The 25161-nt window shown below is 41.7% G+C and overlaps 2 protein-coding genes across 14 annotated transcripts in view; both read right to left on the minus strand.

Annotated features, from left to right (window-relative positions):
* The window catches only part of DCDC2C (doublecortin domain containing 2C), a 106203-nt gene extending 99778 nt beyond the window's left edge, over positions 1-6425 (minus strand). For 4 of the 10 annotated variants that reach the window (XR_011525837.1, XR_011525832.1, XR_011525834.1 and 1 more), the window contains exon 1: positions 6008-6403. Coding sequence is in view for 2 of the 10 variants with exons in the window: in XM_070571773.1 (XP_070427874.1) it covers positions 6008-6294 (287 nt within the window). In the remaining 8 variants the exon portion in view is untranslated. Of the gene's footprint in view, positions 1-6007 lie in introns of all 10 variants that reach the window. The other 6 variants (XR_011525833.1, XR_011525835.1, XR_011525838.1 and 3 more) reach the window with 4 other exon arrangements.
* Positions 6426-7240: 815 nt separating this feature from the next.
* The window catches only part of ALLC (allantoicase), a 36980-nt gene continuing 19059 nt past the window's right edge, over positions 7241-25161 (minus strand). For all 4 annotated transcript variants that reach the window (XM_008537309.2, XM_070571776.1, XM_070571777.1 and 1 more), the window contains 7 exons: positions 24495-24574; positions 23230-23362; positions 14658-14813; positions 14181-14254; positions 13062-13170; positions 8415-8539; positions 7241-7607 (listed from right to left, as the gene is read on the minus strand). In XM_008537309.2, coding sequence (XP_008535531.2) covers positions 7401-7607; positions 8415-8539; positions 13062-13170; positions 14181-14254; positions 14658-14813; positions 23230-23362; positions 24495-24574 — 884 coding nt within the window. In that variant the 3' untranslated portion in view covers positions 7241-7400. The remainder of the gene's footprint in view (positions 7608-8414; positions 8540-13061; positions 13171-14180; positions 14255-14657; positions 14814-23229; positions 23363-24494; positions 24575-25161) is intronic.

Consider the following 25161-nt stretch of genomic DNA (forward strand, 5'->3'; position numbering starts at 1 on the left):
ACTGAGTCTCAGAGACGTTATTTAATTTGCTAAATGTTACTCAGATAGGAAAGGCCAGGATTCGGATAAACCCAGGTCTTCTGGCTCTGAGACCACATTCCTCTTCCCCTGGCACAGCTGCCTCTCCACGCCCGCTCCTCCTGGTCCTGCTGTCCACGAGTCCCCAGGGCACACACGGGTGCTCAGGAGGTTAGGAGGAAGGATTGGGGTGCAGAGGGACTCGGAGAGTTTGATCTAAACAACACTTTTCCTTTGTCTCAACGACAAACTCATAAGGTAAGTAGGACAGCATTCCTACCAGAGTCCAGATTCTTTGGGGTCTCCCCCAAACACACACATACAACACACACACACACACACACACACACACACACACACACTGCCCTGCTTTAGATTTTGTTTTGAATATGGCTTTCTCCACAAAAGAATTAATTCTAGCCTTTATGGGACTTTTTTTTCTTTTGAAAAGTAATCATTAGCCTGTAACATTTTGTTTTATAGAGAAAAAATTACGTTCTTCATCTCAAATTAATTTATTCCAGAAAATGCAGGAAATGTTTGAATAATGACTGGATTTGATAGATTTTTACGGTGTTGGTCTTGTCACTGTACCGTTTCACAGCCATTATTTTGAGCACAGCTCCAGGATGGTTAATGTATCACCAGGTTTCACTTCAAACCTCATTTGCCGGCGGCACAATTAGAAGATTATTTGCTGGTGAAAATTAATTTTAACTGCTCGATGGCTCGGTAATTACAGAATATACATTATGACAAGTGCTAGCTCACTGATACCAGCGGAAACCAAGCCAAAACACTTTTCAGAGCTTTATTCACCAAAGCCGGGATTCCGATTTCATACTTCATTGATCTAAAAAGCAGCAAAGAAAATGAAACCCAATGTCTCTCCCTGTTGAACTTCACATGCAAATATCACCCATCTATTTTGTAGCAATGAAGGTACATGGAAATGCAGAATAATCAAGCCCATTGACCAAGTCAGAATCCCGTCTCCCCTCCCTGCTCAGGGAACTGGATCACGTGTCCTTCCTTACAGAAAATAATACTAAATGTTAAGAAATCTGCAAAGAGAAACACCCCAAAGTTTTTTTCAATATTTTTGCCACAAGTCCAAAACATTTTAACTAAACTCTGAAAATTTCTCTACAAAATTCGAGGGCTCCCAGGGTCTATCAGACACTCTCTTGACCTCAGGAAAGAGGGAAGAGCAGCCGCCGCTTTCCAGGAATGAGAGCCAGCGCCTCACAGGTTCCTTCCTCATCTGCTCACATATAAAAGATGTGCCACGCTTACAAGGAAATGTTTTGGGGGGAAAACTAAATAGTTTTCATCATTCACATATGGAAAAGGATTTTGAAGTCAATTTTTGTCGAAACGTATTCTTCTGTTGTTGCAAAACAACACCGGACACTGCTACAGAATCAGAATCCAGCATAAGCAGCGTCTGAGTGTGTTCAGGCTGCAGCAACAGCCACACCACAGCCTGGGCAGCTTAAACAACAAACGTGCCTCCCGGTGCCGGAGCCTGGAAGTCCAAGATCACAGCACCTGGTGAGGACCTGCTTCCTGGTTCACAAACAGCTGTCTTCTCGCTGCTTCCTCACATGGTGGAACAGGTGAGGGTGTTCTCTGCGGTGTCTTTTGTAAGAACACCAAGTCCATTCATGAGGACACCAACCTCATGACCTAATCACCACCCAAAGGCCCCACCTCCCAGTTCCATCTCATGGAGGGTTTGGTTTCAACCTACGAATTTCGGGAGGACACAGACATTCGGTCTCTAGCATGCAGTAAACAACCCTGAAAAAATAATCACAAAATCAAACATCTACAAAGAAAGATATTCTTGTCAGTGAATTCTCATACATAACAGGATTACCATAGTAATAAATTTAAATCTAAAATCTCATATTAACCCAAACTTTACCTCTTAGCAACTATGATGTCTGCGACTTACAATTTTTCTTCAAAAACAATAGGATGGTAAGTTTGCATCTTTGCAAATGTCATTAAGAATCTGGATCCCAAGCCAGCTAGCTCCCCAAATCACACTATCTGGGTGGTCCAAAAAAACTCAAGCTACTCATTTAATTCAGAATATCTTTGGCTAGGGAGCATGCCCACTGTTTGGAAGAAGAAAGTGGAAATCCTTTCTGGAGAGTCTCACCTTTATCTCAGCCCACAAAGAATTTCCCCAAATAAAATTCCATAGAAAAGGAGTCATTCACAGTCAAAAAATAAGTAAACTAACAAGGATAGACAGGACCATGAGAGAAATCCAGCTGAAATAACAGAGAGCAGAAACAGGTTTCAAACAGTGGGAGTGTAGACATGGACCAGAAAAGGACACTACTTCCCCAAGAGGCAAGCTTGAAAATGCACGCAGGACCAAGAAACTGGAAACAGTAACATGGAACATTTGAAAAAGAACCAGATATAAATTTTAGAAATGAAAAACAAAATAATTAAATTTAAAACAATGAATTGCTTTGATAGCGTGTTATATATACACAGCAGAAAAGCTAGCCAGAGGATCTACATGAATAAAGTGCCTAGAGGTGAGCACAAAGATCAAAGAGAAATACATGAAAAAGAGGAGGCCCCCTGGAGGTCGGAGCCAATGGGACAGGCCCACCCAGATGGACTCAGATCCAGAACGCAAACAGAGAACGCAGAAGGCAGAGGCATCATCTGCAGAGACAATGGCTGAGAACTTCCCGAAACGAATGAAAGCTACCACACCAGAGACTCAAGGGAATTGAATAAATCAGCACTTCGACATATCACTTAAACTCCAGTACACTGAAGTCAAAGAGAAGATATTTTAAATAGCCAAAAATAAACAGCCAAAAAAGATAAAATAGTACTTTCAAAGAAGTGAATGACAGCTGGTTTCTCATCAGCAACCTCTAAGTTAGAAGACAATGGGAAAACACCTTTCATGGACTGAAGGATGGTCATCCACAGAATCACACGTGCAACAGAAATGTACATGAAGAACAAGGGAGAGAGGACTCGTGCTTCTGGGAACCATGGACTAAGCAACACTGATCAACCCTTCACTAAAAACTAATAAAGTTGGACAAAACAAAAAAAAGGTTTTTTTTTCTTGAGGAAGATTGGCCCTGAGCTAACATCTGTGCCCATCTTCCTCTATTTTATATGTGGGATGCTGCCACAGCACGGCTTGATAGGCAATGCACAGGTCTGCACCCGGCATACAAACCGGGGAACTACAGGCTGCTGAAGCAAAGCGTGCAAACTTATCCGTTACACCACCGGGCCAGCATCAACAAAAAACAATTTTTTGAAACATAAGACATCTAACAAGATAGTGAGGGATTATCAGGCCAAGCTCCAGGAAAGAAGGGAAATCCAGAGACATGAGCCTGCTATTTGGGGCCTCTTTGGCCCAGGGGTTATCGTCAGTTAGGAAGAGAGAGCTAAGAGGCTGAACCATGTTTTTGACAGACTGAGGCAAAAGCCCCTGTTCAGGGCCCACCAACAACAGGGGTCCTTGTGAGCTACCCGTCTTTGTGAACTGGGACCCCACAGGGCTGCACCCAGGGTAGGGAGCATCCTGGCTTCAAGCCATCTGGGTGGTCCAAACTATCGCACACTCTGAAACTGTGTTAAGATGATCATGAACTCGTGATGATACAGGTACCTGGCTGAAGCATACAAAAATCCACTTTGGCAAAAGATACTATCATCCTAGGCCTCAAATTATTTCTGCAAATAAGTTTTAAAGGTAATATCCAGCACACAGTCAAAGATAACTAGGCAGATGGAGAGAGAAGACAGCATAACAGAGAACCAGCAGCAACAACAGACATCGTGGCTTCAGCCTGGATCACTCCCACTGCAGAGAGCCAGCTGCTAAGCCACCTGTGGAGAGGCTCACACAGCAAGGATGAAGCTTCCTGCCATGGCCACATGAGTGAGCCTGGAAGTACCCACCCCAGTGAGGCCTTCAGATGACTGCAGCCAGCGTCTTGATTGCAACCTCAGGAGAGTCTCTGAGCCAGAAACACTCAGCTAAGCTGCTCGGGAATTCCTGATCATAGAAACTATGAGACAATAAACATTGTTTTAAGCCAATAAGCTTGGGGTAATTTGTTACGCAATAAATAGCTAACACACCCTCCTAGAGAAAATCTTACCCATATGCAAAAGACATGCAAAAGAATGTTTACAGCAGAATGCTTATTTTAGCATAAAATTAAAAACAACCCAAATTACCCATCAACAGATTGGATAAATAAACTGGTATATTAGTCAATGAAATAATAACAGTAAAAATGAATGACCTACAGCTACATGCTTTAACATGGATGAGTCTCACAAGCATATTAATGTGTGAAAAAGTAAGTAACAAAAAAATGCAATATAATTGCATTTATATAAAGTATACAAACATAAAGTGTTGAAAAAAATCTATCCTTCAGGGATAGATTATTACAAAAAAATGATTGTTACAGAAGCCAAAATAGTGGTTACCTATGGGCAAAGGATAGGGGTGGAGGTAGGAGGTTTTTAAAATACTGGTAACGCTTTTTCTTAATCGGGGCTGTGGTTTACTCAGAGCTTTGCTTTATTACTATTCTTGAAACTATACAGAGATTGTATCCGCTCTTCTGTATATATGATATATTTCACAATAAAAGAAATGGAGTTAGCAACAATGTAAAGAACAGGAATAATTTCTTTTAAAAGCAGACACAGGAAGTAGGTGATGCTAAGGCAGGTCAGGAATTCATGGAGGATTAAGGAACAGTTGACCCACTTCCGTTTAGTAAAGGGAGCCTTTTCTGAGGTCCTGCACCTAGACAGAATTAAACCTGTGCTTCTGTCATAGTATTACCAATTTCTTTTTTGTTTGTCTTTTATCTCCCCAAAACATACACTATGAAGCCCTCGCTGCCTCTGCAGCACCCGAGGCTGCCCGACTTGAAGAAGCGCACAGCAGCTATTTGTGAAGAACTTCAAGATTGTGGTCCAGGTTGCAAAGAAATTTTATAATGACAGTTACCAAGAAAGTTTAGAGAAATTAGGAGACTGAGGTACTCCCAGGAAGAAAAGTAAGAGTACAAGCAGAACAGTGTTGTATAAGCCCAGAGGCAAAAAGATCTCAAAGGGATTGCAATACCAGTCCCAGGCTAACCAGGGAGGATTAAATGGGCATATCGAGTGGGTACCCTCCAGCACAACTCGCAGCCTGAATATGACCAGCCAACTTCGCTTATGGCTTTCTGCAGTGGCCCTGGCCTTTATACATAGGCTATGTCCCCCGGGCAGAGCACGTGGCTCCGGGGCTGCCGTCTTGATCGCAGCAGACCCTGGGGAGGGCATTTCTTTGCTCCTGGCCAGCGTTCAGAGACTGTACTGTACGCCAGCGCTGCTTCACGTGCCAGGATTACAGATCACGCCTGTCCTCTGTAGGGTGACAGTCTAGCAGAAGAGCCAGCGGTGAAAAGGCTGGATTTACACCCTTCATTAAGTGCGTTCATAGACTGCACGGCCAGCGACCCCGGAACAGCCGTCTCTGCACACGCCGTGGAGGGGTGGCCGGAGTTGATCCCCACTCTTCAGCTTGCTTCCCCCAGTTTTCCTCCGTCCGCATGGCTCGCTCCCTTCTTCCTTCAGATCTTCGTGCAGGGGACGCCTTTTCAAAGAGGCCTACCCCGAGCAACCTCTGGTCATCGCCACGGCCCGCCACCCCCTTTTCCATCCCCTTCGAACGTTCCCTGACGTGCGCAGGTCGTGGTGATGGCAGACGGCCGCCCTCCCCACCGCCGGGCGCCCGGGTGCACCGCCCGCACGAGGAGCCCCCGGGGGCAGTGCCCGCGCGTCAAGGGCGGGCGGCGCTCGGCCCGAGGGCACATCCCCGCCCTGTGCGAACAGGACAGGTCACCGCGCTCGGGACAGAGAAGGGTCCCGCGCCCCCCGTCCGCCCCGCGAGCCCGGGCGCAGGGGCCGCACTCACTCGAGCTTCTGGAAGCGCTCGCGGCCGGCCGCCACGTACTTGCCGCCGGCCTGCAGCGCGGCCAGCTCGAGCACCGGGCGCCCGCGCGTCGGCGTGAAGAGGCGCCGCACCCCGAACGGCACCGGCACCTGCTCCGTCAGCTGCTCCAGCAGCGCCTCGAAGGTGGCGGCGCGGCGGCGCGGCAGCACCACGCGGCGGCCCACGTAGAACGGGTCCCCGTTGCGGTACACCAGGATGGTCTTGGCGGGCGTGGTGTCCACCAGCGCGGGGACCCCGCGCGTGCCCATGGCCGCGAGGACAGCAGACGCTCCACCGCCCGCGGGCACCGGCCAGGGCGCGCTGCGCGAGGGGTGCAGGACTGCAGCTGCCCGGGCGCACGGGTCCCTGGCGCTCCCCGCCTGTGTTGACGCCACCCGGCGATTGTGACCGCTGCCTGTCGCCGACCCGCCCGGGAGAGGGGCAGCGGGCCGGACAGGTGAGGGGAGAGCAGGGCTGGGACAAGTGAGAGGGCATCAGAGAGCCAGGACAGGTGAGGGGGCATCAGACAGCCAGGACAGCTGAGGGGGCATCAGAGAGCCAGGACAGCTGAGGGGGCATCAGAGAGCCTAGACAGGTGAAGGCAGCAGAGCTCGTGGAACGGAAGGGAGGCAGTGGCTGCTGCCAACGTGGCAGGGGTGGGAGGAGGTGGAGGATCCACCAGGCGCCACTGCAAACCCTGCGGCTACGCTTGGCACCTGCCTGTGCAGAAGAGGTTGGGGTGTGGACTGGGGGAGGGGGCATCAGGACCATCTTGAGAATCAAAACTGCATGGAGGAGGAACTGTCTGGAACCATTCAGAGCTTGTGAGAAACTGGGTTACTAGGAACAGCTAGCACGTGGTATCTCAAAGGTTTAACATTCAGAATGCACCTTTATTTAGGGGAAGAACCATTCAAGGGGGGATGTGTCCTTGAGAAAGCCATTCTCTATTCTGGGTAAAGATAGGCCAATCCTCTTGAGCTGGACAATGAATGGTTCTAGAAATACATTTTTCCAATGGTTTTGATAGGCTTAAATTTTTAAAGACAACAGGCTATGTGTTACCTGCTGAATCTACAGACGGACGGTATAGATTATACTATAAATACTAAGATCTTGTACTGTTAAAAAAAAATGGAATTCTTTAGGAAACCACCTCCCATTCACAGTCACAGCCAATTTTTAAACTACCAAACGCTTCATAGCAACATTAGATACAGATAGCAATGTGTGAGTGACCACTTTATTAAATCACCAGGAATTATATTAATCTTAAAAAGATTAATTGCTAGAAACTTCTTAAGGTTCAGGTGTTCAGACTACTTCAAAATAAAAGTATGAGTAATTATGGAACCAGCACACGGTTTTGTTGGGATTAAAGGTTTGCCCTGAACCCCGCCTTAACCGAGAACCTCATCATGGGCTTCTCCCTGGGCCGCAGGAGGCAGATGGAGCTGGGGAAGCCCTTGAGGCGGAGGCGGCTCACGCCCCCGTCCGGAGAGATGGTGAACCGCACGTGAGTGATGACGTCCTGGAGCTCCAGGGTCAGGCTGTCAAACAAGTGACTTTTGTTTGGAGATAGCTGAAAGAGAGGCAGACGTAGAGGTCCCTGTAATGATGCACCAACATGCCTGATTCTTTCTTTTTCATATCAGTTTGTCCTCTAAGTTAACTATGAAAAACAACAAACATCACGGGGATCTGAGCGTTCACGTCAGCATTATCTGGGCATCCTTTCTCTACCAGCAGATCTCTAGTGGGGTTGCACTGGGTGAGTCAGCCCATCTGGGCCACGTACAGTGCTGTACGTCACCATGATGGCCGTCACCCATCATTGCGTGGGAGCAGTCCCACCCCACCCTCTGACCTGCAAATGACTTTCCTCCTACTTGATAAAAGAAAGCGCTTCTGGATTATCTCAGTGTCCATCTGAGTAGACACACCATTATAGCTTTAAATGTGCTAGAGAGACCACATATATGATAGTGATCCCATAAGATTAGTACCATACGGACTAGATATGTAGTAGGCTGGACCGTTTAGGTTAGTGTAAGTGCACTCTATGAAGTTGGCACAACTATGAAATCACCAAACGATGCATTTCTCAGAGCGCTTCCTTGTTGTTAAGCAATGCAGGACTGTTTCTGCCTTTTGCACATGATGGTTTAAAATAAAATTTGATTGTTAGAAATGCAAAAGTATGAAAAAATAGAGCCTATCTTTTTATTATATAAATGCACAGACATGATTTTTAAGTTAAACTGAGCAGTTTAACTTAAACTAGTTACTGAGCAGAAGGTCTGGAGGTGTATCACAACCCTTGGGAAGCGAAGCTGAGTGAAGTGGCCCAGGTCGGGGGCCGGCCTGGCGGATGCTCCACCACGCTCACCTTCGTGACTGGAAGCAGTGGCTTCCACTTGTGGCCTGGAAGATCCCACTTTTGCCTGATCATGTCTTCTTCCTCCAGAGTCGTCAGGATACACCCATCCAGCTTACAGCTGTCAGGATAATTGCCTATTAGAACAAAATAAAGAGTGACTCTCTCCCTCCCTTTGCACTCAGCACAGTTTGGTTTATAGGATGTCAGACTTTTTTTTTTAATTGCAGTAACATTGGATTATAACATTGTATAGTTTTCAGATGTACATAGTAATATATTTCGAATTCTATGTAGATTACATCATGTTCACCACCCAAAAACTAATTATAGTCCATCACCACACATGTGAACCTAATCACCCCTTTCGCCCTCTCCCCTCCTCCCTTCCCCAACGGTAACCACCAATCCAGTCTCTGTTGCTATGTGTTTGTTTGTCGTTGTTTTTCTCTTCTACTTATGAGTGAGATCACACGGTGTTTGACTTTCTCCCTCTGACCTATTTCACTTAGCATAATACCCTCAACGTCCACCCATGTTGTCACAAATGGCCAGATTTCATCATTTCTTATGGCTGAGTAGTATTCCATTGTGTTATATATACCACATCTTCTTTATCCATTCGTCCCTTGATGGACACCTAGGTTGCTTCCAAGTTTTGGCTATTGTGAATAAGGCTGCAGTGAACATAGGGGTACATGTATCTTTATGCATTTGTGTTTTCAAGTTCTTTGGATAAATACCCAGCAGTGGAATAGCTGGATCACATGGTAGATCGGTTTTTAATTTTCTGAGGATGCTTCATATTGTTTTCCATAGAGGCTGCACCAGTTTGCATTCCCACCAGCAGTGTACGAGGGTTCCCTTCTCTCCACATCCTCTCCAACACTTGTTGTTTTCTGTCTTGTTAATTATACCCATTCTGACCGGAGTGAGGTAATAGCTCATTGTAGTTTTGATTTGCATTTCCCTGATAGCTAATGATGTGGAGCATCTTTTCATGTGCCTGTTGACCATCCATATATCTTCTTTGGAGAAATCTCTGTTCAGATATTTTGCCCATTTTTTAATTGGCTCATTGGTTTTTTTGTTGTTGAGATGTTATGAGTTCTTTGTATGTTTTGGATATTAATCCCTTATCTGATACATGGTTTGCAAATATCTTCTCCTAATTGTTAAGTTGTCTTTTCGTTTTGTTGGTTTCCTTTGCTGTGCAGAAGCTTTTTAGTTTGATGGATAAAATGGATAAATTCTTAGAAACATAACCTTCCAAAACTGGACCAAGAAGTAGTAGAGAATTTGAATAAACCAATCACCAGTAAGGAGATAGAAATAGCAATCAAAAACCTCCCAAAAAATAAAAGTCCAGGACCAGATGGCTTCCCTGGTGAATTCTACCAAACATTCAAAGAAGACTTAATACCCATCCTTCTCAGACTCTTCCAAAAAATTGACCAGGAGGAGAGGCTTCCTAACTCATTCTACAAAGCCAACATTTTCCTGATACCAAAACCAGGCAAGAAAAAGAAAAGGACACAAAAAAAGAAAATTACAGGCCGATATCACTGGTGAACATCAATGCAAAAATCTTCAACAAAATACTGCCGAACTGAATACAACAATATATTAAAAAGATCATACATCATAATCAAGTGGGTCTCATTCCAGGGATGCAGGGATGGTTCAACATCTGCAAATCAATCAACGTGATACACCACATTAACAAAATGAAGAATAAAAATCACATGATCATCTCAATAGATGCAGAGAAAGAATTTGACAAGATACAGCATCCATTTATGATAAAAACTCTAAATAAAATGAGTATAGAAGGAAAATACTTCAACATAATAAAGCCCATATGTGACAAACCCACAGCTAATATCATTCTCAATGGAGAAAAACTGAAAGCTATCCCTCTAAGAACAGGAACCAGACAAGGATGCCCACTGTCACCACTCTTATTTAACATAATATTGGAAATCCTATCCAGAGCAATCAGGGAAGAAAAAGAAATAAAAGGGATCCAAATTGGAAAAGAAGAAGTGAAACTGTCACTTTTTGCAGACAACATGATTTTATATATAGAAAACCCTAAAGAATCCACTAAAAAAACTTTTAGAAACAATAAATGAATACAGTCAAGTTGCAGGATACAAAATCAACATAGAGAAATCAGTTGCATTTCTATACACTAACAACAAAGTAGCAGAAAGAGAAATTAAGAATACAATCCTATTTATAATTGCAACAAAAAGAATAAAATACCTAGGAATAACCTTAACCAAAGAGGTGAAAGATCTGTACACCAAAAACTATAAAACATTGTTGAAAGAAATCAAAGAAGACACAAAGAAATGAAAAGATATTCCATGCTCTTGGATTGGAAGAATTAACATCGTTAAAATGTCCAAACTTCCTAAAGCAATCTACAGATTCAATGCAATCCCTATCAAAGTTCCAACAACGTTTTTCACAGAAATAGAACAAAGAATCCTAAAATTTATATAGAACAACAAAAGACCCTGAATAGCCAAAGGAATCCTGAGGAAAAAGAACAAAGTTGGAGGTATCACACTCCCTGACTTCAAAATATACTACAAAACTATAGTAACCGAAACAGCATGGTACTGGCACAAAAACAGACACACAGATCAATGGAATAGAATCGAGACCCCAGGATATCAGACTTTTTAAATTGGATCAAACACCCAGCAAAGAACAAATCATTGTTCTTTCTAAGCAAAAGCACAAGTATGACATATGTGAGAGGAGGGACGTGCAGGTTTGTGATGGAGCTGGCTCTGCTCATGAAATAGATGAGTGTTTATTTTCCAGAGGAATCAGAAAGGGCCTGATGTATGTTAATGGGCTGGCGCATTGGAGTTTGAATGGGTATCATTTCACTTGGAAAGTTGAATGTATTCGATAAACTTCCTAGATTGCAGATTTGGTTACTCCCATGCTGCTGTGTGGCTCATCTGAAATTATTATGAAGCTGGGAAATATTTTCCTTATGGCATCATATTTTGTAGCATGACAATAAAAAGAAGAAATACTGAGTAAGTTAACCAGTGCTTAGCACCGATCAGATGCACTGTGATCAAAGATTTCTGAGTGTTCTGCAGCTGAAAATATACGGTCTTGAGTTTCTCTGGACTCTTTGGAATTTCATCGGAATCATGTGCCCTGTGGAGCAGAGCACCTTTGTGGAACGACCCCACGCTTTTTGTGAGGAGAACTTCTACCGTGGTTCCCCAAGACTTTAAGATCAACAGAGGAGGCATGGCTGACCACAAACCCTAACAGAGAGGATTCTGATTGCTCTCAGACCCACTGTGGCTTGTCTCTTAAAACAATGGTCTCCAAGTAGACAAGTACACTCCTGGGGTGTGCATGAGAACCCAGAGGATGCAGAAGGAGAATGTTAGGGGGACTGTTTCTATTTCTTTATATGTACACACACATGTATGAATATATGTATTGAGCTTTGCATTTTGGTATTATAAGTGGATACTGGCATGCTCCCTCATTCCCATGACTGTCATCATGTTGTAATGGAGATATCCTAAGGGGCTAACAGCAATCTATTCGTGGCACATTTCAGTTTGGGGTCCCTGGTCACATATATTTACTGGTTGTTACCTGGTTTTAACGAAACTACCCTCACAAAAATAAACAAGTGATTTTAAACTATCCGTGCAGAGAACCCTGGATTAAAGATGCTACTAGAAATGCAAGCATCATGAACAATAAGAAAGGAGCTGCGCTGCCATTTCTCCTGACCCTCAGGATGAGCTCTTCGTCAGCCACGTTGAAAAGTGCAAGCAATGACCAGCTAGTCGGATCTAAAACCCAGTCTTCCAAATATAAGTTAAAATTATCAAGACCTCTTGAAATAGTTAATTTATATCCACTACCACTGATGATGAAGCTCTCCTTAAACATACATTGTACCTTGTGTAACAGTTAATAATTGAGTGAAGTCATAATGATTCACAAGATATTTATATATCAGGCATCCAAAATATGACATAAACGGCCACGTTTATTGAGAGACAGCTGAACAGTCATCAGACACCCAATCCAATACTTGTCAAAATTTCACCTAACCATTATAAAAGTTTCATATCTTCTCTTGAACTTTCTTAATATAATGACACATATATACTTCATAAGAAAGTAGATATAGAATATCACGGGTGCTTATCCATTTATTTTTTTACTTTGGAATTTCATGATTTAAAAAATATGTAGATCACTGCCTTCCAAGTCCAGTCCAGAGAAGATACGGTCCCCCGATCAATATGCTCAGGACCCCTCCCTATCAGAAGATGCCCCCCATCCAGTTCTTCTCAGGACCTAACCAGGGAGCATTTCATAGGCTTTTTCCAGATGGGATTCAGAGCCTCTGTAGTAAAGAGCCTTAGGCATCGTAGAATCTCACATGAATTTGTGGTCATCCAGTTCAGCTCTGACGTTTTATAAAGGGGGAGACTCTTTAACAGAGTTAAAGTAACTTGCTCAAATCACATAGCTGGCGAGTGGAAAGCCAGGTCCACAGCCCACTGTCCTGAGTCCCCAACCCGCCTCAGGACCGCACTATCTTTATAACCAGCACACCGACCATCATGCATTTCCTCATGGCTTTACGTCTACCTTTAAAATATTTGGTATCGATTTCAATTTGAGTTATTACTCCAGGATGCGCCAGTCGGAAAACTGCCCATTCACAACCTGGAACAAGGAGAATGCCATTCTCATCATTCTGGAATTCACAAAAGAGAGAAAAAATGTAAGCCAACTTGGTGTCACTCAAGAAACCAATCCTGAAAACCAGCAGGTGAAAAATGTTGACACGTACTTAAGCTATTTCTCTTATTTCTTACTATAAGAGGTTTCCTCTGACCTGATTTGTAAATTACTTTTTGTGTAAATTGCCTCTTTGGTACCACTTCTTAAATGCCTCATGCTGACTCCTGAGTTGATTGGGTACTTGGCAAATTTTTATAAATTTCTGGTATGATTTTCTATGTCAATTACAAATTCACATAGAATGCTATACACAACAGGATCTTTACCCAGCCCAGCCCATAGGTTCTGTAAGCAGTTTGTTTTGGCCTTTCAAATTAGATGTGTTCTTGGTCAAATCAATATCAACATATGATCTGCCTCCAAACCTTAGTCTGCGCAAGGAGCATTTATTCATTTATATCTGGAAGTGATGGGTGACGTGAAAACTATCCCAAAAGGGGTGTTTACGACTAAGTTTTCAATGGGATTTACAAATTCAAAGGTGTTCTGTTTTGTTTTGCTTTCATTTTGACTTCCTTATCTCAAGTTAGTGACTGGCCACATGAAGCAGCCGAGCCGTCTCTGGAGTCCCGGATCTGTCACAGGTGCATGTAAGCAGTCTCATCCAGGGATACACAGGTATAAGAAATGATTAAACTGGTGTTTTTTCTCCAGATTGACCAACAAATTTATTTGTGTGTTTTATATCTTGACATTATAGGTCTGTTTCTTTATGAAGGAAGCAGAGGGGAGCCCCAGCAGTGCATTCGAGGAGCTGGCAATAACCAGCGTGCTTGGGCTGCTGGGTCTCTGCCCTGATAGCAGAGTGGGGTAGTAGGAAATTTGGAAAACGTGGAAAAGTAATGAGCTTTTAGAACAATGCTTAAGAGGCTTCTAAAATAAGAGTTTCCTTGATGTAAAATGAAAAAAATAAAAAAACATTTCTTAAAGAACTTTAAACTATGGTTGTTTTTAAAATCTTACCTCCAATATCGGTGGCCTGTCCAGCCTTCTTGCTGTTTCCCATCCATCTGCCATAGACTTTGCCGGGCCAACGCCTTCCAGAAAGAACATCATTTCACAGGGTATCACAGGATGTTATTGTAAATGTGAGAATAAATGCATTAGTGTAATTAAATCACAGATCCCACACACCTGAACATTGCTACATAAACTATTTTCACTAAAGTTAATGTCTCAGTAAATTCACATACAACCATAGGGTTAGTAAATTTTACTTCTCCTTTTGTGGCAACTGCTTAAGCCAAAATTAGGAAGGAAAATTGATATCGATTTACTTCATGTCATAAAGGCACCAAATCCAATATATGGATAATTAATCTCAGCCACTCCCATGCTGAGGATGGCCCCTTCCTCTTAAATCACTCATACCGTATTGGGTATTTAATGCTGGTGCCCAGACATTGCAAATAGAAGCCAGCTCCTAGAACATTGTCTCACCTATCATATTGTTTGGATGCCCAAAATGTGTGTTGCTAAATCCTACACAGACACCTCCATAAGCAATGGTCACTAGGTCTGATGGTTCTTTGGAGTCACTCGCAGTCCAGTCTTTTTGTCCAGTACCATATACCCTAAAACGTGCAATTCCACCATCTGAAAAGGAAAGATGCCTGAGTCATTTCTTACTTGGAGAGTGACTGTGTGCAGATCATAAACTACAAAGCCCTCCACATCTGCCAGCTTTGTTTCTCAAATACACCAAGCCCACCGCCCCAGGGCCTTTGCGCTTGACATTCCCTTATCCCGGAACAACTTTTCCAGCTCTCCAAAAGACTGCTTGTTGTGCTTAGATCTCAACTGAAGCGTCGTGGCCTCAGAAAGGTCTTCCTCTCACTCTGTAATGTTACCTCCTTCCTGCCCGCCTGGCCTGCCACATTCCCCAGCTTAAGTTTTACCACCTCATGAGTCTCTACCCCATAGTTCTAATCAAGCTGAAAGTATCGTTTTTATTGGAGTCCCCGCTGATATAAGTCCCACAAAAAGAAAATATAAAGTCTTGAAGGCCAGAATAGTCACCTATTTTATTTGCTTCTATGACATCTCTCCTTAGAAGAGGCCCTGGCACTCAGTAGGTGCCCTCATTCTTTTATCGAATTAACAACTTCAGGAAGGTCAAAGCAACTGGGAAATCCACCTGATAGATAATATTTGGAGCCAGAAATCAGCAATCCTAAATCCCACACGGACTCCTACCAGAGCCTTGTGTTTTTATTTCTACAACGACACGCTGCTTAGCAATGCAATTGAGAATACGAATGGTAATATTCACAAAATCAAACAGCTCCTGTGAACCACAGCAGCCTGAGATCACGTCTGAAGAGCAGAAAACGGCCTCCAAGATCATTCCACATTATCTGATTTTAATAAAGCAAATTTTTTTATGAGTTTGAATATTACTTCCTAGAAGGTTTTTTTATATAGAAGCTCAAAATCATTCATCAGACTGTTATACTGAAACCAAGCCCTACATATTTTCACCCGAAAAATTTGGTGAAACTGAGTGATCTGAAAAATTTCAGTAGAAGAGTGGAAGTCTTGATATCACAATAAATAAAACCAGACTGCGTTGGCTCACAACCCTAGAAAATATTCTAGAGGGAGTAATTCAGCAGGTGCTGGAATCTGCGAACCACGACTCTGGTCCATTGACCAGTATGATCTCCATTAATGGGATAAAAGATATTGTCTGTTGAATGTAAAGCTGATTTTATATTTTAAAAGATAAGATTCTTCTTTAGAGAGTTAATATCCAGCTTCACTTTTAATCAAAACTATCAAGGAACATCAGAAGTGCCTCTCGATGCTCTGAGGGCCTCTCGTTTAAAGCAACCCCCTTCCCACCTCTTAAGTCCCATCCAGTTTGCGTACTGCTTCCTTCCCTTTCACACTTGGATCCCAGGTGGAATCCTCAGGAGCAGAGAAGGATGCCACTGAGACGGGAGGAGAGACCTGCATACAGACAGTGCCCCCTCGCCTTCCATCAGCGGATAAGCCAATTTAAAAAGAACTTTAATGTGAGCAGCGAACCTCAAGACCCGATCCCACAGAGCAGGGCTTCCCTCGTGGCATTTTTCAGACCCCCCCCCCTCAACTCCCAACCTCTGTACAAACTGGGTGGAACGTGTGAAGTTGCTATTTTGGTAAATCAAAAATTGCCAAATGGAAATTTCTCAGGGCTTTACCTAAACTCTTCTGTTACAACACATCACTATTTTGCAGTTATTTTCACGTGTCCTTCTTCCCACCGGGGTTGCTCACTTCATAAGGGCAGGGACTCTGTCAATTCAATCTAACAACGAATGGTTGCTGAGCATCTACTCTGGTCCCCAAGTTGTGCTAGGTACCAGGGGACACAAACAACAACCCAGACACATGAGCCCTGCCTTCATGGGGCTCACATTCTGTTAGCTCTGCCCCTCTCATCATCAGGGGATGACTAGATGGCCAGTGCTCGGTCCCCAGCTCAAGGTAGCTACACTGTAAGTGTATGCTGAATTAACAAATGGAAAAAGGCCTAAATCTCTCTTGTTGGCTTTGCCCTTTCAGTTGCTGCCACTGGTTTTAGAACACATGGTTTCAACGAGCAATCAATAACATCTTCAGATCTTTACATGTTGCTGTCTTAATTTAAAGCATGATAACTAGAAATACATTGCATCTAAAATGAAAGTCAAGAGCTCCGCTTCTGTCATAAGAGCATGAGGAGCTCTGCTGACTGAGTCCACAGTGAAACTGGTGAAAAACAGGAAAAACTCAACCACTTCCAGATCTCTGGAAATAGTCATGAGGGCAAGTGAAGCAACATTAATTCAAGAGAATCTACTGAAACTGGGTAAGAACCGTGAGAATCTGTGGTGTCTGAGCCAGGTCAGCACCTTCACTCCCTCCTCCCACTTAGTGAGGTGGGGACTCCACTCCAGACAGGGACAGCCAAGAACGCAGGGCTGCCCTCCCCCAGCTCCCAGTTGGGGGCTTTCCTCCTGGGAAGAGCAGGACATGGCCGTTTCTCACTCTGCCCCACCTGCCTGTTGTTGAGGCTAAGTCCCAGGTAAGTGTGGTGGAGAAGAGGGGCCTCCTTTCTTCAACCCAGGCCCCACTCAAAGGACAGGGGCTCTACCTTGGGCACAGCCCCGCTGAGATGCTGGGGCCATGATCACCATGTCTCAGTTCATAAGTCAGAGGCTCCACGCTGAGAGAGGCAAGCCAAGGAGACCTGAGGCTACCGCCTCCCCTCCACTGAGCACATAGCTCCTAAAGCAGGGGTGTCACTCAGAGAGAAGTGCACCATTGTCCCCACCCTGAGCTCCAAAGCCAGGACTCAAGAGATTTTGCCCAGGGGAAGAAGCAAGTCATAGAACAGAGAGCTCCAAGCCTCTTCCCAATGAGCTGACTCCACGTGCAACAGACTATGGAGAAGTTCAAGCCTAAGGGTGCTCTCAAACACAAGGTGGGTTGTGCTCAAAAGCTGTGAAGGGGAGACTGGCAGATTCACTAGAGAGAGAAATAAACTGTAAGACTGTGGTATAAACCATAAGCCAGGTAGTTTGCTGGAAAGAACAGGGGAAGAGCTCCGAGGAGCCCTTCTGGAATCAGAACAAATCTCAATTGCTGACCTCAAAAACTATCACCTCAGAGGAACTCAAATTTAATTGGATTGGTATGTGGAGCAATTTATGCCCAGGACACTGTTAGAAAAATAGAGCCATCAGATGGCAATTAGTGGAGCTACTTGTGGATGTGGTTAGAGAAAGAGATAGTCAACGAGAGCTCTGCCAAGATTGTCACCTCAGGATCGCCGTGGGCACACCCAAGCCTGCGCCTCCCTAAGCAGCAACCTGAGAAGCCTCACACTGTGAGAGTGAAATTGCCTTCACTAAAACAACGCAGCCAGGAGCTGGACATGAAAAACAGAGCACCTGCAAAGACAATTATGTAATTATTATGAGACAGTATAAAGGCATATTTTGTCTCCCTTCTTCTCTGAAGTGACTTAAAAAGCAATAGTATAAAATCTTATGTATGTAGTGCATTTTGGGGCTTATAATATAAAGAAAAGTAATTTAGGTGTAACATATTTGCCAGAAACAGCACAGAGGAAGTTATTGGGAGCTGCGCTGGGCTAAGGAAATAACTACGTATGGTAACTCAAATTCTCAGGAATAAATGAAGAAAATCAGAAATGATAAGTGGAAAGTTTAATATAACAAACCTTAAATAAATATAAGTATATACTCACTCTTTCTTCTCTCAGCTTATTTAAAAGACATAAAATTATATAAATAATTATAAAAATGTATTATTGAGTTTGTAACATTCATAGATGTACTTTGTATAACAATAATGCCACTAAAAGGGGGAAAGGGAAATAGAGCTATGTAAGAGTAATGCTTCTGAAAGGAAATAACAATAAAATAATGAAAAAATCATTAAAGAAATTAAAGTGCTACTTACAAAATATTCAATTACTCAAAAGAGAAGTAAGGGGGAAAAGAGGAACAAAAAGACAAGACATATAGAAAACAAAAAGTAAAATGGTATATGTAAATCCAACTGAGTAAATAACAATTATGAATGCATTAAACAGTCAAAAGCCAGAAATAGTCCAACTAGACGAAAAATAGTATGGAAAAAATTCTATCATGCAAACAGCAACCACAAACAAGCTGGAGTGGCTTTACTAATAACAGACAAATAGACTTTAAAACAAAAAGTTTACTAGAGATGAAGAGGGACACTTTATAATGATAAAAGGATCAATCCATCAGGAAGATATAATAATTGTAAACAAATATGAACCTAATAACATAGAACCAAAATACATAAAGGAAAAACTGACAGAAATGAAAGGAGAAATAGACAACTCAACAATAATAATTGGAGACTTCAATACTCCACTTCCGGTAATGGATAGAACAACTAGACAAAAGATCAATGAGGAAAGAGAAGCCTTGAACAACACTGTACGCTGACTATACCTAGTTGGCTTGTAGAACACTCCACCCAACGACAGCAGAATATACATTCTTCTCAAGTGCACATGGAACATTCTACAGGATTGGCCTTAGACGAGGTAATAAAACAAATGGATTGAAAGAATATAAAGCATGTTCTCTAATCACAATGGAATGAAATTAGAAATCAATGAGAAAGAAATTTGAGGAAACTCATGAATACATGAAAATTAAACAACACATTCTAAATAACCATTGGGTCAAAGAAGAAATCAAAAAGTAAAATAGAAAAAACTTTGAGATGAATGAAAATACACACACAACATACCAAAAATTCTGGTGTGCAGTAAGCAGTGCTTAAAGGGAAATTTATAGCTGTAAATGCCACATTAAAAAATAAGAACCTCTACCTTAGGACACTAGAAAAAAAGAGCAAACTAACCCTAAAGCAAGTAGAGGCAAGGAAATAATAAAGATTAGAGTGGAATTAACGAAAGAGAGAATATCAATGCAACTGAAAGCTGGTTCTTTGAGGAGATTAACAAAATTAACAAACCTTTAGGTAGATTGACCAAGAAAAAAAGAGAGAAGATTCAAATTATTAAAATCATAAATGTAAGAGAGGGTATTCCTGCTGATCTTACAGAAATAAAAAGGATTACAAAAGAACAATTATATTCCAATAAATTAGATAGATGAAATGGACAAATTCCAGGAAGACACAAACTACTGAAACTGACCCCAGAAGAAATAGACAATCTGAATAGACCTATATCAAGTAAATAGATTGAGTTAGTAAACAAAAAAATTTAAATATCAATTCTTCACAAACTCTTCCAAAAATAGAACAGGAGGGAACACTTCCCAACACGTTCCATGAGGCCAGTATTACCCTGATACAAAAACTAGACAAGGATATCACAAGAAAAGAAAACTATAGGCAAATATCTCTTATGAATATGGACACAAAAATCCTCAACAAAACACTAGCAAACCAAATCCAGTAACATATTTTAAAAAATTATACACCATGACTAAGTGGGATTTATCCCAGGAATGCAAGTTTAACATCTGAAGATCAATTACTGTAATACACTGTACCAATAGAATGAAAGACATTTTATTAAAACACATAATCACCTCAGAGAAAGCAAAAGTATTTAACAAAATCCAATACCCTTTCATGATAAACACACTCAACAAATTAGGAATAGAAGGGAAATTTCATAACCTGATAAAGGGCATCTATGAAATCCACAGCTAAAGTCATACTTAATGGTGAAGGACTGAATGCTTTCCCTTTAAAATCAGGAACACGACAAGGATTCTGCTCTTGCTACTTCTATGCAACAATGCACTGGATATTCTAGCCAGGGCAATTAGGATAGATATGTAGATAGATAGATAGATAGATAGGTAGGTAGATAGATAGATAGACAGATAGATAGACAGACAGATAGGTAGGCAGATAGATAGACGGCATCCAGATTGGAAGGGAAGAAGAAAAACTGTACTATCTCTATTCACAGATAATATGATCTTGTATTTGGAAATCCTAAGAATTCCACTAAAAATCCATTAGTACTAATAAACAAGTTCAGCAAAGCTGTAGGATGCAAGATTAATATTCAAAAATCGATTATAGGGGGCTGGCCCCATGGCTGAGTGGTTAAGTTGGTGTGTTCCACTTCAGCAGCCCAGGGTTTTGCCGGTTTGGATCCTGGGTGTGGACATGGTACCACTCATCAGGCCATGCTGAGGCAGTGTCCCACATAGCACAACCAGAGGCACTCACAACTAGAATCCACAGCTATGTACTGTGGGGCTTTGGGGAGAAGAATAAAAAAAAAAAAGAAGATTGGCAACAGTTGTTAGCTCAGGTGCCAATCTTTAAAAAAAAAATTATTGTATTTCTATGCCCTTATAATGAGCAGCCCAAAAATGAAATTAAGAAAATTCCATTTACAATAGTATCAAAAAGAATAAAAGATATAGGAATTAATTTAACAAAAGAAGCGCAAAATGTATACTCTGAAAACTATAAAATATTGTGGAAAGAAACTAAAGGAGGTTTAAATAAGTGGGAAAACATCCCATGTTCATGGATTGGAAGACAATATGTTAAGATGGCAATACTCCCCAAATTTATCTAAAGATTTAATGCAATCTGTATCAGAATCCCAGCTGGCTTTTCTGTAATTTACAAGCTGATTCTAAAATATAAAACTACATATGGAGTTGTAAAAGACTCCAAATAACCACAGCAATCTTGAAAAAGAACAAATTTGAAAGGCTCGCACTTTCTGATTTCAAAACTTACTACAAAGTAACACTAATCAAGACAGTATGGGGGTGTCAAAAGGATAGATACATAGACCTGAGATGCCAGAAATAAACCCATGTGTCTGTGGGTCAACTAATTTTTGCCAAGTGTTTCAAAGCCAAAATTCAATCGGGAAAGAAGAGTCTTTTCAACAAATGATTCTTGGACAACTGATATCTACACGCAAAAGGATGAAATTGAGTCCTACCTCACACCAAATTTACAAAATTTACAAAATTTACAAAATTTACAAAAATTGATCAAAAGAGCTAAACCTAAGAGCTAAAATGATAAAATTCTTGGAATAAAAGATAGGGGTAATAATTCTTCATGACCTCAGATTGGCAATGATTTCCTAGATATGACTACAAAATACAAGCAACCAAAGAAAAAAACACATAGTTGAACTTCATCAAAATTAAGAACCATCGTGCTTCAAAAGAAGTGAAAGGACATCCCACAGAATGATAGAAAATATTCGTAAATCATACATCTGATAAAGGATTTTTATTCAGAATATATAAAGAATTCTTACAACTCAATAATAAAAGACAAAAGCCCATTTAAGAGTGAGTGAAAGATCTGAATAGACAGTTTTTCAAAGAAAATATACAAATGGCCAAGTAAGCAACTGAAAAAATGCCCATCATCATTAGTCATCAGGGAAATGCAAATCAAAACCACACGGAGATGCCACTTCACATCCTCTAGGATAGCTATAATCAAACAGTCAGATAATAACAATTGTTGGAGAGGCTGTGAAGAAAGCCAAAGCCTCATACACTGCTATGGGAATGTAAAATGATGAGCCATTTTGGAAAACAGTCTGATAGTTCCTCAAACAATTGAAAACACAGTTATCATATGACCCAGCAATTCCAATCCTAGATATATACCCAAATGAAAACATATGTCCACACAAAAACTTGTATAGGAATGTATACAAGTAGCATTATTCATAAGTAGGCAACAGGTGGAAACAACCCAAATGTCTATGAATTCACGAATGGATAACAGTGTAGTCTATCCATACAATGGAATATTATTCAGCCATAAAAAGGAATAAAGTACTGACACATGCTACAACACGGATGAGCCTTGAAAAAATTATGCTTAGTGAAAAAGCCAGTCACAATAGACCATTTGTATAAAATGTCCAGAACAGTCAAATCTATAGAGACAGAAAGTAGACTAGTGGTTGCTTATGGCTGGGGAAGATGAGGGTTGATAGCTAAAGGGCATAGGATTTCTTTTTGAGGTGACAAAAATGTTCTAAAATTGACTGTGGTGACAGTTTCATGTATACTATATACTTACATAAAATTTAAACCATATGCTTACATATACTATAAAACATTGAATCGTACACTTCAAATGGGTAAATTGCATATTATGTGAATTGCTTTACAATAAAGCTGTTAAATAAAATCGTCATTTTTACATACCACTTCAACTGCTAATATATCTGTGAAATAGAAACTGTTAGGAGCTATCTAACCTGATACAGCTTAGTTCCATCACATCCTAATTTACTTGACAGTTTTCTGATAACTACCTATGGATGGGTGAGTTAAAACAAGAATTTCCTAGAGCACAAAAAGGGCAAATTATAATGCTAAAATGCTAGAGAGGTCGGTGACCAAGAAGGAAAGAGTGACTTCATTTGGCATTTTTAAACATGCCAACCTTAAGAACAGAAACGATAGAAGTGGAGATGGGTCCACGTCATATTTACCTGGGAAAATGTTGAGTCTTATGTGAGTCCATCTTTGCTGGGAATTGACAGGAAAATAATTGTGGCTGGAAGCAGGCCTTCCTGGTTTAAGCTCTGTCATGGGAACCAAGTAATCCCAATCGTCGGACTTTAACTGGCAATAAATACAAAAATGTTAGCAACGGCTCTAGGGAACAATAAATTCTCTCATCCTAGTGCCTGTGTGGGGTTCACAGGGTAGAGATACTTCAGAATAAAAATTAATGATGAATGCCTAATGGACCACTTTAATAAAAATACTAACAAAGATCAAGTCCCAGGTTTCATAATAAACAGATTAAAGCTCTGTACTTTTTCACCCTGATCAAAATAGCCACTGGGTGATGGTGGCAGTGTGTGGGTGGGGAGGGCTGGGAATGAAGGAGAGGCTCTGAGATACCTCCAAATGCCTTCACCTTGAGGATTCTTAGAAAGAACAAAATTGAGTGGTGATGTGCACATTCAAATAAAAACTAGGGATAGCCCCGTGGACCGTGAGATCTCAGGTAAATTTGTTGGCCTGAACCTTGCAACAATTTTCTCTAGATCAGTGCTTCTCAAACTGAAGGACCTGTTTGCAATTGTTATTTATTTCCCAGTCTGTTATAGATCAACACATTTGTAAAACACAATATAAATTAATTACTACACAAACTTAATAAAACAAGAATGTACCAAAACACAAGCCCAAATTATTTCTTTTGTTAAATTCATCTGGCATAAAATTACTGTGTTAAATTGCTGTAAGTATTCAAACTCTGAGCCAGCCCCATGGCCTAGTGGTTAAGTTCAGCACATTCTGCTTTGGTGGCCTGGGTTCAGTTCCCCGGGTGTGGACCTACACCACTAGCCAGCAGCCATGCTGTGGTGGAGACCCACATACAAAATAGAGAAAGATGGCACAGGGTGAGTCTTCCTTAACGGAAAAGAAAAGTATTTAAACTCTTACCATTAATTTCTGTATTTATTTCATCAGAGGCCTGCAGCAATTTGCAGGTGGGTCCCAGTAAGCACACAGCCCTGTGAGAAGCCCTACCCTAGATCTCGCAAGGCCACGGAGTTCCCTTGTACAGGGGTTGCATGAACCACTCACGGAACGTCTGCAAGGTCATACTGGGCAAGGAAATGAGGAGAGGTGTGCCAGGGCTGGGTGTCCCGAAGAACCCCCTTGCATGACCAGGCGTGCAAAGAAGTTTCCTTGCTGTCGTAACAATCCAGACAAGACAAAGTTGTTTTTGGAGGCCTACCTCAGCAATAGCTTCAAACTCCTCAGGGCTGGCTGCAGCTCCCATCCTGATTCCTCTTGCTGGGATTTCTGGTTGTTTATCTGAAGTTAGAGTGACCATTTAGGGTTACAGTTTGGGTTCAAAAATCAAAGACAATACGCTCCCTTAGTGGGTTGTATGGTAATTTTCATTTTGCCAAATAACACTAAAGATATCATTTCTTACATCAAAGTAGCAGATGATCAAAGTAATAGACACGCTCATTGAAGTTCCTCAATCTTTAAAATATGGTAATTTCAAAAAGTAGTGCAATACATTTGATAGTACATTTGCTTGTCAAAATAGTAAATACCTTTTTCAAGTTAGATCAAACTTCAACAAATTCAACACATGACTAGAGTTTCAAAAGTCAGATCAGTAAAGGTTCGGGACATTGCAATGTCAATTCCAAAGAAACTACTTTCCCCAATGGCAACCTTAGAACTGAAACTGGGGCGACTGACGGGCTTGCTGAAGGAGTCTCACCAGCTTGTCGTTAGTTATTTCCTGCTTGTAAAGTAACATCTCCCCCATTGCCATTTAACTTTTCAGGTACCCAGCTGTCTCCCAGGAGCAGGCTCCATTCATATCCACAGAGCCTCATGCAGTACTGTGCACATAGCACTATCAGTATAAATTCACCAACCGG

The sequence above is a fragment of the Equus przewalskii genome, chromosome 14 (genome assembly GCF_037783145.1).
Source record: "Equus przewalskii isolate Varuska chromosome 14, EquPr2, whole genome shotgun sequence".
Classification (NCBI taxonomy): domain Eukaryota; kingdom Metazoa; phylum Chordata; class Mammalia; order Perissodactyla; family Equidae; genus Equus; species Equus przewalskii.